Source organism: Amblyomma americanum, chromosome 8, assembly GCF_052857255.1.
Source record: "Amblyomma americanum isolate KBUSLIRL-KWMA chromosome 8, ASM5285725v1, whole genome shotgun sequence".
Classification (NCBI taxonomy): Eukaryota; Metazoa; Arthropoda; class Arachnida; order Ixodida; family Ixodidae; genus Amblyomma; species Amblyomma americanum.
This window is the reverse complement of record NC_135504.1, coordinates 34,387,354-34,399,371: the sequence shown is the minus strand read 5'-3', so window position 1 is coordinate 34,399,371 and position 12,018 is coordinate 34,387,354. Positions and strand designations below refer to the sequence as shown.

At 45.8% G+C, this 12,018-nt stretch overlaps 1 protein-coding gene across 1 annotated transcript in view; it reads left to right on the top strand.

Moving 5' to 3' along the window:
• Window positions 1-11,086, top strand: part of HDAC6 (histone deacetylase 6) — a 41,537-nt gene extending 30,451 nt beyond the window's left edge. The window contains exons 21-31 of the mRNA XM_077634400.1: window positions 290-416; window positions 1,771-1,836; window positions 1,918-1,977; window positions 2,911-3,000; window positions 3,862-3,965; window positions 5,569-5,636; window positions 6,706-6,745; window positions 6,815-6,875; window positions 7,788-7,934; window positions 8,493-8,621; window positions 10,948-11,086. Coding sequence (XP_077490526.1) covers window positions 290-416; window positions 1,771-1,836; window positions 1,918-1,977; window positions 2,911-3,000; window positions 3,862-3,965; window positions 5,569-5,636; window positions 6,706-6,745; window positions 6,815-6,875; window positions 7,788-7,934; window positions 8,493-8,621; window positions 10,948-11,013 — 958 coding nt within the window. The 3' untranslated portion in view covers window positions 11,014-11,086. The remainder of the gene's footprint in view (window positions 1-289; window positions 417-1,770; window positions 1,837-1,917; window positions 1,978-2,910; window positions 3,001-3,861; window positions 3,966-5,568; window positions 5,637-6,705; window positions 6,746-6,814; window positions 6,876-7,787; window positions 7,935-8,492; window positions 8,622-10,947) is intronic.
• The last annotated feature ends 932 nt before the right edge of the window (window positions 11,087-12,018 follow it).

Sequence of the window (12,018 nt, the reverse complement as noted above, 5' to 3'; positions counted from 1 at the left end):
GATTTGCACCACTTCTGGAGATGCTTGTTGTCGGAACTCTGGAGTGCCATCATTGGATGATGTATTTGCATTAGGTACTGACATATTTTCTTTGCATATCCTCACTGTTCGATTTTGTGGCTGCGCTTGATACTTCTAGTGTATTATGTGATCAGAAGTTACGAAGACGATCAATCTTTAGAACCGCCCTCGTGTTCTTACTCGATTTGTTTGAGTAAGAACAGTGCAAGTGCATTCAGTGGCGGCTGTGAGCATACTGCCGGTTTCAGGTGTTGGTCTGCTGGTGCAGGGTGCTGTACCTGTCACTGCACCGGTACGACCACGGCACGTTCTTCCCGTGCTCCTCAGACGCGGACTGTGGGGCCGTGGGTGGGGGCGATGGCAAGGGATTCAACATCAACGTGGCCTGGAATAAGGTGTGCTGCTCTTGTCACGCCAACATTACATCAAAGTAGTGTTGCCAAGAAAATTTTAACTAGAACAAGCAAGTTGATAAATGTAATGCAGAAATTTGAACAGTTCAGTTTGCAACAGATGCATAAGTTACAGATGCATGCGTAACAGATGTTTAGTAAGAGATGCATAAGTAACAGATGCATAAGCAGCAGATTCTTAGTAACAGCTGTTTAGTAAGAGATGCATAAGTAACAGATGCGTAAGCAGCAGATGCTTAGTAACTGATGTTTAGTAAGAGATGCATAAGTAACAGATGCGTAAGCAGCAGATGCTTAGTAATGGATGTTTAGTAAGAGATGCATAAGTAACAGATGCGTAAGCAGCAGATGCTTAGTAACGGATGTTTAGTAAGAGATGCATAAGTAACAGATGTGTAAGCAGCAGATGCTTAGTAACGGATGTTTAGTAAGAAATGCATAACAGCTGTTTAGTAAGAGATGCATAAGTAACAGATGCATAAGCAGCAGATGCTTAGTAACGGATGTTTAGTAAGAGATTAGTAAGAGATGCATAAGTAACAGATGCGTAAGCAGCAGATGCTTAGTAACGGATGTTAGTAAGAGATGCATAAGTAACAGATGTGTAAGCAGCAGATGGTTAGTAAGAGATGCTTAAGCAGCAGATGCTTAGTAACTGATGTTTAGTAAGAGATGCATAAGTAACAGATGCGTAAGCAGCAGATGCTTAGTAACGGATGTTTAGTAAGAGATGCATAAGTAACAGATGCTTAGTAACAGCTGTTTAGTAAGAGATGCATAAGTAACAGATGCGTAAGCAGCAGATGCTTAGTAACGGATGTTTAGTAAGAGATGCATAAGTAACAGATGTGTAAGCAGCAGATGCTTAGTAACGGATGTTTAGTAAGAAATGCATAACAGCTGTTTAGTAAGAGATGCATAAGTAACAGATGCATAAGCAGCAGATGCTTAGTAACGGATGTTTAGTAAGAGATGCATAAGTAACAGATGCATAAGCAGCAGATGCTTAGTAAGAGATGCATAAGTAAGAGATGCTTAAGCAGCAGATGCTTAGTAACGGATGTTTAGTAAGAGATGCATAAGTAACAGATGCTTAGTAATGGATGTATAAGTAACAGATGCATAAGTGGCAGATTCTCAACTAACAGATGCGTAGTGCTTGAAATGACTACATTAGCGGTGAGAGATCTCCTAATGCAAAGGACCCTGCTTTAGTCCATAAGCATCTTGGCTTATTGCTGTGTTCTCATCTAGGTTCAACAGAGAGCATAGTATTTTGTGTACGAGCAGTAGTGACAATGCTGTCTGCATTGCTAAAGCCAGCCTAAATATGCAGGACGGTATAGTCGACGCCGACTACCTGACAGCCTTCTTCCAACTCGTGCTGCCAGTTGCCTATGCGGTGAGTCATGGGGGCTGATGATCATGATGAAGGGGGCAAAGTGGTGTAGCACTGCTTCACCCTGCACTGGATCTCATGCAGTATGTGCCCGACCTTGTCCTGGTGTCCTGTGGCTTCGACAGTTGCGTTGGTGACCCACTGGTAAGTGAAGCCTTCTGCGATCCAATGGTGCATGTAGCCCCTGCTTATACTTAGGGCTGCTTGTCATGCAGCCACTATACATTGAGCACAGATTCGCAAGCAAAAAAAAATCCAGCACATGCAGAACTTGAGATTTGTAGTCAGAAAAATAAAGTTGTTTTGGAGGCTGCAATAGGCACACTGTAGATCTTGTGATGAGGTGTGAGGCTGGAATAGAGCTATGACCTGCCCTAACAGATGAATGTGCTGTTGTTGCACTAATTTTCTGCTTAGCTTCGGAGATTAAATGGCTGCACCACGAGCTCATTAACGCCAGGCTACAGCCTGTTGTTCTCTCATTGTGATTATTATCGTACAAACTTGTGTAAGGGCCAAACTTTTTTTGAATTCAAGTGTGAATTTTGAAGGTGCTGCCTATACATGAATTTTTAAAAAATAACCAATTTTTCTCAATTATTTAGTGCAAAACAGGGGCGAAGCCCATACATGGGTGCAGTTTTTGCACGAGATTATATATAATATTTCTACATATCTGCCCACTGCAGTGGCTCTGTGGCTGAGCTATTTTGCTAATGTCCTCGGGGTCATGGGTACGATTCTCGGCTGGGGCAGCCGTACTTTGATGGAGATGAAATGCAAAAATATCTGTGCACTGCGATGTAAGTGCGCTATAAAGAACCCCAGGTGGTCGCTCTTGATCAAGAGCGCTCTATTGCACAGTGCCTCATAGGGCACAGTGTTGTTTTAGCATGCAAAAGCCCCCCAACTATTGGCAAAACCATAATGCATTCCTACATGCAATAGGTCGCAGAAGTGTGCACAGAAATTACATTTGGTTGCCTTAACTGGGTTTAGAGAATGGGTGTTTCAGCTGGGTGGGTTCGTTGTAAGCAAGCTGGATGCCTTATTGACTGGCTACCCTTGGTGTGGTAGGGCCACTGCCGGGTGACTGCCGAGGCGTACGCTCACCTGACGCACCTGCTGCTGCCCCTGGCCAACGGCCGCGTCATCCTGGCCCTGGAGGTGGGTAGAACAATGGCGGTGGACCTTAGAGACGGCCTAGTGGGCAAATGGCCTGTAAACGGCTTTAACAGAGGCGAAGCGCAAGTGTGATTGCGCATTCACCAAAGGCATTGTCCATGGAGAAGCTTGGTAAATGCATTGTATAGCAATAATAGTCAACTCACAGTTAAAATTATGGCACACCCCCCACTTTTGTGGTCCATAATTTACTCTTTTTTTATTGAGCCTTTAGCTTTTTGTAGCCGGTTCCTCAGTTTTTGCGCTGTCTTAGCACAGGGCTCAATACTGCCTTAAATCAGACACTGGTGAAACCGCAGTATCCAGGCTAATTACCAAAAGTTCATTGATAAAACTGTACAAAGGCGTCCTCTTTGCTTTCTTTGCTGTTTATCGCGTGGACCGGTCGCACTCGGACTCTGATAGGCTTGGGCCTTATGCAGAGTTCCGCGAGTGGGCTTTCCCACATACCACACGACTACACCGCAGTCAAGCTATAGACATTTCTGTGCACGTCATGTTTTTTTTTTGTGTGTGTGTGTGGTGCTGAGTCAGTCTAATTTTGCTTAATTTCGGTTGCAAATGCCATACACTATTTAAAAAAAAAAAAGAGAGGGTGCAATGATGCTTGCCTATTTATCTCTCTGGAAATGTGTTTCATACTGAACAAATATTCAATATTCAGTTTGATACTCGAAGTGATCTTCATATTCATATTCCAATTTTTCAATATTTGCGCACCCCTATGCCTGAGCAATGAAAAATCGAGGCCAGCTATTTGTCTGGCCCATGACTCATGTTGTTTTCTGAAATAGTTGTGCGCAGGCGCAAAGGCCCTGTACTAAATGGCTGTCTCCAATGTAGGGTGGCTACAACCTGTCAAAGCTTCCGTCCGCTGTGTGCCATTGTGTCGGAGCCCTGCTGGGACACCAGCCACCCCAGCTGCGCCCAGCTGCCCCCTGTCCAAGGCAAGCGTTACTCTGGGTTAAAGTTCGCAAGGCGACAAAAAGAGGCTAGTTGGTATAAGCACTGCTGTGTAGATTGAATGCGCTGAGTGGGTGGTTGCAAGGATGTGCAGTTGTTTCATGTCATCCTTGTAACCACTGAGCACATTTAAGGGGGGAGCCTGGTCTTGAAAACAAATTTTTTAATGAAGTCACAGGTAAGAAATCTTCAGGGAACATGTATTTTCATGTGCTGATTCTAAATATGTCATTTAATTTCATGCAAAACATCCCTTGATCACTTGTCATTTTTATGCATGTATTTTGTGAAGAGCTTTCAGAAAAATCTGCTGTGGGAAACTAGCTGATATGTATGCCATTGGGTTCTGTTGAAACCAAGGAATGTAATAAGGGTAAAATTATCTTTCTGTCCATCATAGAACTTAAGTTATAGGGTTTTGATGCTGTAGGTGTTTGCAGCGCACACGAAACACGGACGGACAGAAAAGGGAACGAAACACAGCGCTTTTCTGTCCGTCCGTGTTTCGTGTGCGCTGCAAACACCTACACAGCATGAAAAACCAACTAGCCCAAGAAAAGACGGGGGTTTTGAAGTTGTCGCTTCAGAAATGCGAAGGAAAGTGTGAATTCCCGTTTCTGAAGTGGCCGCTTCATTACACTAACTCAAGTTTTATGATAGCCAGGATGATAATTTTACCCTTATTGCATTCCTTGGTTTCAAGGAATTTCAGCGAGTTTCCCACAGCATATTTTCTTCAAAGCTCTTCACAAAATACTTGCATAAAAATTACATAAGTGCTCAAGAAATTGTTTCACATGAAATTAAATGACATATTTAGAATCGGCATGCAAGAATACATGTTCCGTGAAGATTTCATAATTATGACTACATTAATAAAGTTTTGTTTTCAAGACCAGGCTCCCCTTTTAAGCTGCATAGCAACTCTTCTGGGGCTGCTCGGGCGAGCAGAGCACATGTTATGCATAATGGCTGTATAGTTACGTGGAGCGAAAACTGGTACTACTCCAGTTAGTCGTCCACTACGGGAATGCTGGCAAGTGTAAGGTTCATGTCTGGCTTGGCTGTATGTATTTGACTGAAAACGGGCGTCGGGCTAGAGATGGGCCTCAAGGCAGAGACTCCAAAAAGTGCATTATTAATTTCAAAACACGCCCTTTACTGAATATTTACCTCACAACACTGCTGTCATGGTGACTAATGTAAAATTTTTAAGGCTTGTCTAGCACAGCTTTGTCTTTGTGTCAGATTGCGTATTCTACGCAAATAGTTTAGAGGTTTTACGAATGCAGCAATCCTGTCAGCATTTTAAGCAGTATCGAGTATTGGAGGCACGCCCACGCTGGCGTGCATGTCGCATGTAAGATTGGGCGTATTAGGCTTATGCGACACTCGTCTGTTTTTCTCGTTACATTTTTTTCTTTTCTTTCATTTTCCTAAACACTTAAACTCTGTCCTGTCATTATATTTGTGGCTGCATTATATTCGTGAAAATACAGTATGCCCTCCCACTTTCCGTGTCGCTTGAAGACTGGACATGTTGGGGAAAGTGCCCATTCCATGCCATTCCGTTCAATTCCATTCCAGTGCCGTGGAGTCCATCAGGCACACCCTGGCTGCACACCGCAGCTTCTGGCCCTGCCTGAAGTCATCCGGTTAGTGAACACAGTTCACTGGCGTTCCATTGGTGTGTGTGGGAGCAGAATGGAGATACAGGATTGGCGTTTTTCCGCCTCGTTGCTTCTTCTTTGTACTTTGATGCTTTCGGCCCTGAAATTCCAAGCGACTAAGTCGTGTAAGACACCAGCAGGCCTCCTCACAGTGTACTTGATGCCTCGACTGACTTCTATTTTGATGCTCGAACTTTAGTTTTTGCTGACCTGATATGGGAGGATATGGGATCGGATTTCAGCTGTGCCATCTACGTTTCGATGGAGGCGAAATGCAGAAATGCCCATATGCTGTGTGATGTATAATGCACATGAAAGGGCCCAGGTGTCTTAATTTTTTCTGGAGCCCTCCGCCGCCTTTTGGTTGGGACTAGTGACAAGCTCTTTTTAATGTCAAGTTTCAAACCTGCTGCTGCTGTCTTCGGTTTGTGCTTGCTGCCTGTGACGAGCCTCTCTTGCAAAACTGTAAAAGATTGGAATGGAACAAAGAGAAAAAGTTGGCGGAAGAAGGAGCTTCTAAATGTGAAAAAAATTCACACACAGTTGAAAATGTCTTTTTTGTTTAACGTTTGAAAGGATGCGCTCTTGAGCACTAGTGTTTTGCTTTGTCGGAGACCTACCTCAACCATCACTAGTAGATTTTGTGAGAGCACTTGGTGCATGGAGTGCCTGTGAGCTTAATGACACAAAGCTTCAGTTGTGGGAGGTTGTAGGGAGCGTTACAGGAGGGAGCTATAATGCACACCTTTTGTGCATGGGGAGCATGTAATCTGCACAAAAACTTGGTAGCACATGACTGTGCCATTGTGACTGGCAGCAACCTAGTCACATCGGCTCAGTGCTGTCCAAATGCAAATTGAATTTCTGACGCCTTGGCCGAACATTAAAGGGTCTCCAAGGCTCTTGCTTTTATGTGTATATCTATGCAAGGCGTTATAGCAAGTTGTGCTGGATTGATGCTTGAGAGCCATTGTGTCATTCTGTCTCTAGACGAGGGGCACAGACCAGACTGGAGAGGTTATTAAGACCCTCGTGGTTGTTCTTACTGTTCCAGGTTATGACCTGCCGTCAAGGCAATGGCTGCAGTCCAATGGGTAAGTACATTCTTGCCTTTGATGCCGCTGACTGCACAGGTCATGACACCAACCCTCCCTTTCTTCCAGCTTCGTACCTGATGATGAACCTCAGTTGGACTTGTCTGCCCTGAACCTCGAGGACTCTGATGTGAGTGAGGTGACTCCACGGTCCTAGCGATGTCGCTTTGTGCGCTTGAAAGCATAGCACCAGGTGCACAGATGGTAAAAATAAGTCCTCTAGGCCAGGTGCTTTGCTTTCCAACCATGTAGTAAAGCAGTTGTTTCACGCCTCAAGTTCTAAGCGTCCTTGAGTTGAGAATTTTTAGAGCAGAGCTCTTAGGCGCCTGCCTGTTACTGTGCTCCACGTTGGAGTCGGCCTAACATGCCACCTGAAAGCTAGCTTGTTATGGAGTGTGACTGGTGGCACGTTGGCAGGTGGCAGCAGAACGAAACGTCACCTGCCAGCGGTGGAAGGTGGCATGCGAAGAGCTGCACTCAAATTTTGTGTTCCCAACTATCGTAATCGTCTGCCAATCGTGTAATCGTCTGTCTTCTTTCACGTGACAGTTGCTGTCAGTGACAGTTGCTGTGCCGTCCCTTTCCTCGTGACCAGTTCATTTGTATTATGAATGAAAGTAATCTATCCTTTTTGCGAATATTCAGTAGAAGTTGCCGGGGCTCGAAGTGGAGGCTTGCGAGGTTCTTCCGGTGCCAGGAAGCTCCTGTTGAGTATTTTCGGAGGTGGACACATTTTACTCGCTCACCATATGTCTGGCAGTCAAGGAGCTTTGCAGCAGTTTTGTCCACGACTCATGATTACTAAGCGTCTTAGGATTATTTTCGTTTATAAAGCGCATGTAATGAGTGTATTTTGTGCATGTGTGCTGCATGCCATTGCATTGTCTTGTCATTTGTCGCTTGAAATGTTGAAAATTTTTGTATCTTTTGTGTTGTATATTTTCATCCACTCCTGTAATGGCCCTTTCTTGTGCTCACAGTACAAACAAAAGTACTTGCTACTAAAGTGAAGTAGCCCTGCCTGCCAATGTGTGTTGTGCAGACACCCTACTGCGTTGTGCCCGAGACTTGGTGTCCACACTTGGACAGCCTTCCCCCACTGCCGCCAGACGGCCTGTGTGACCCCAAGGAGCCCTGCATGACCTGTGGGGTCGTGCAGGAGGTCTGGGTCTGCCTTCACTGCTTTCAGGTATGTCCACAAGCCCACCGTGGGGTTCCTGCTACTCTTTAACCGCACAGCTGTCGTTTAGTGGTTACTAGTGTACATCGACAAACATTGTGGTTACGTACAGAAGAGAGCAGTGCAGACAAAAAGGACAAACTCAGTTTGTCCACTTGTGTGGTCTTGTTTTTCCGATCTACTTGCATTTTTTGTCTTATTGTGTTTTTATACTTGTTTTTGTTCTTTGCTACTACTTTCGCTGTTCTGACACAGCATGGTAGCTAGCCTGTTGGCTGAAAATCTTCTTGCTTACAGCCTAGTTAGTGCATTAACGGATGTAGCTGTTCTTTCTAACTTAGTGATGACCATTCGGAATGTTCAAGTTTGTGTAGTTCGTGGCGTTTTCATGAGAACGAAGCATTGCCCATTCCACTTCCTCGGTCCGCCATTGGTGTAAGACAGTTGCAGTGCGGGAAAGTGCAGTTTAGGAGCTGGCTACATTGCACTGCTAGAATTGTGCACCAACTTGCCGGGCTTGACATTCTTTTTCAAGAGCTGGCCACCCTTCCCTTTTTGTGTTTTCAGGCGCAGTGCAGTCGCTACGTGAACGGCCACATGCTGGACCACCATACCAAGACTCAGCACCCGCTCGTGCTGAGCTACTCGGACCTGTCCGTCTGGTGTTACACCTGTAACTTCTATGTCAGCAACCCGGTACGTCCCTGGTGCCTGGCCCAAGGGTGGATTGAGTTATTTCAGCGGAAAGCAAGAGGGTGAAACGGTGTTTGGTGGTGCGACGCCTAATGCGGAGATCAGATTATACGAGTGGTCGCAAGAGAGGCCGCCAAGATAGGAAAGTGTAGCCAGTGGTAGCAGATAGTCGGGTAGGGAGCCAAGATAAAAGGAAATGTGCTGGAATAGGATGGCCATGGTTGCCACAGGAATGGGGTAATTTGACACTGAAGGGGAACGCCTTTGCTTGTGGTAGACATAACCAGGCTGGTAACGTGATCGCAGCTCTCTCTCTACAGAGCAGAGATGTGCATCACTGTCAGACCCTTGTAGCCAAAGGGAAAAGCAGTCTTGAACTAAATTTGCAAAATGTGTGCGAATTTTTATAAGAACGCTCATTTTGCTTACTATGTGAACAAAAGTTATCAGTAGAATATGAATCTGAATGAATGGGGCCATCCCACTTCATGTTGAGGTGAAACAGCGGACCAGCACAAGAGAACGTGAAGAACAGACGAGACGCAGCACTGCCCATCTCTCGTCCTTGTGCTGGTGCGCTGTTTCACTTAAATATGTCAGAGCAACTTCCCCACCAGTTTGTGTTGCTGTTTTATTTGGTATCTTTTTGTTTATTGTTCTGTGCTCAAGGAATGCATGCTTACACCGACAATGATTCTTCAGTGTCAGCTTTTGATACGCTTTGGAGAGTTTCACAGGCAACCTGTGCTCGATATATGTTCGAGGTTAATAGTGACTCGTTGAAGGGAGGGAGTTGAAAAAGGTTAAAAAAATTTGACAGGGTGCTTACCGCTGTGTAATGCGAGAATCAGCGACAGCCGTTAAAGTAGTTGTATTTTACATTATGTTGAAGTAGAGAATATGAGAGCTACTTCATACCTGTACGATTCCAGAGCACTCTTGTTAGTTTTCCATGCATACTCACTCTCCAGTCTGCCACTTTAGGTGCACGGTGACTCTGATGACCCTTTCCTCAGGCGGCACGTTTCACAGCACCTGCCGCGGATGGGCTGTGCTGCATTCCTCCATTCCGGCCACACTCTCCCTTCTCCTTCCGCAGTAACCACACACCAGTTACGCATTCCTCCGCTCGCATCATACCCTCTTCCACGGCAACCACCCTCCAAGTGGTTCCCATGGCAGCTACTACAATATACTGCCGTAATACTCGCGTAGTGAACCCACTCACAATGAACCAGCCCCTGCTTTTGTCGGCCAGAATTTTTTTTTTTTTTTTTTCAACCTTTAGCTTTTTGTAGCGGGTTCCTCGGTTTTCGCGCCGTCGTCCGCAGCGCAGACGTTGGCAGCATGCCAAGATGCTCCCGCAGCGGATAACATCACTTGTTTGTTTATTTTTTGAGGAGAGCTCCTGGGAAGGGTGGGGGGGAGGGGGCGCAGCGCTCTTGGCGAACTTGGCAGAGCGTCAGGGCGTTGTGTGCTAAGGCTTGAACATTCGCATTACATGCTCGTCACCATGCTGTGTGTTTTTGTTGCTGTGTGTTTTTGTTGCGATAGCTGCATTATGGTAGCATTTCAAGCCTTCAGCTGTCACGTGGTTGGTCACGTGATGCGGAGCAGCTGCTGCTGACGGCGGCGCGGCGCCTGCGAAACCGAGCTGCCACAGTTGTGCGCATGAGCCGTGTCATGTGGGACGAAGATGAAGATGGAACGCCCAGCAGAACGGAGCGGCGAAAGACTGACTTTGCAATTCAACTGAGCAAGTTCCACTCGGCCAGCTGTAGCTATCTCGTCACTCCAGGTTTAACCAGAGCTAAACCACCGCCAATTTTTTTTAACCTCGCGTAAAAAACGCGCGCCTGACCTTCAGGGCTGGCGTTCAGCATGTTCGCGTTATCTCGCCGTGATTGGCCAGCGCCACCGGCTACCACAACATTGCCGGATCACGTCAAAGTGAACGATGCTAAACACCAGCGACACAACGTGTCTGACTACGTTTGTTTGTTGATGACAGAAGGACGGACCGAAGTATGATATGTAATCTTGACCCTTTTGAAAAGATCACTTGAAACTTTTTTTTCCCGCGTAATGAACCCTTCCCCCAAACAGATTTCAGCTTTTCTGGAAAAAAAAGTGGGTTCATTGCGCGAGTATATACGGTATACTGTGTTACTGCGTACTATGACTTAAAGCTCTGGAAGGGTGCTAAACAGCTGTCGCTGCAAAATTTGCTCAATGTTTGATTGAACAATAACTTGCATTGTCTCTGAAATGAGTTGCGGGGAAGCGAGAGATGAAATTGCCTATGCTGAATATGCTCTTGCTGTTGCAGATGTTGCAAGCTGCCAAGGAGGATGCGTACCTGAAGAAGTTTGGCTCAGTTGAGTTTGTTCTGTGATTCAATGAACTTGTCTAGTAACTGAACAGTTGGCGTTTTTGTAACTGATTCAGTAAAGTGTTTTTTTTCCACATTTGATGTTTTGTGTGGGGGCCCATCCTGTCGAGCCATTCCACACCACACCAATTGTGCTGTCGAATGCTACATCAGGTGGCATTGCTACACCAGTCTAGGAAAATATGTGTGCATGTGCAACAGATGTGCAAACTTCATCGCCCAAGCCCGAGGGATTGAATCCTGGCTGTGGCGACCACATTCAACAATGGTGAACATACCCGTATGCCAGCAGTGCCAGTGCACATTAACGCTTTGTTACCATGCCGCTAGGCTTCGATCACCGGTGATAGAAAAATTCAAACTGCTACGACAGTGCGACTGCGATCGTTACGGACTTGATAAGTCATCCAGTTTGTTGTTCTCACATTGAACTTTCATTTCCTGCGTAACTTGTATTTTTGCCGTAAGGTGGTAATCTTTGAAATGTGCTTGAAGTTGAGGGTGCGGCGTCAAAAGTCTGTAACGGCATGCGCTCAAAACAACCCCATTGCATGCAATTCTGCTCGTTTATATTTCTGAAAGCATTGTTAGATTGAGGAGTCATGCTTCTCTCCCCAGTCAGTTTGGAAACCAGCTGAATAAGCTAGCAGAGCATTGATAGTGGTGAAATATGTGTCCCTGTGAGTGCAGGTGTTTGTTAAAAGAATGTTTCCTGAATTGCCTCACAAGCAGTCCAAAAATCGCTGGCTACATCAGCGCTGCAGCACGACTGTTCAGACAAATCAGTTATGCACACATACGTAGGGCATGGCAAAACTTGGCGTATCCCGCAAGCTAAATGCAAAGTACATACAGCTTCGCTGTGTCATCACTGCTGGTCATCGAAAATGTGCGGATGGACGCCAGGCCCAAATTCTGGAACTGGCTGTGCATGAAAGGTTCTCTCGGGCACCTTGCTTGAGCATGTTCACAGGTCGCCAGTTGGTCGTGATTTGGTCAGCACCCCGC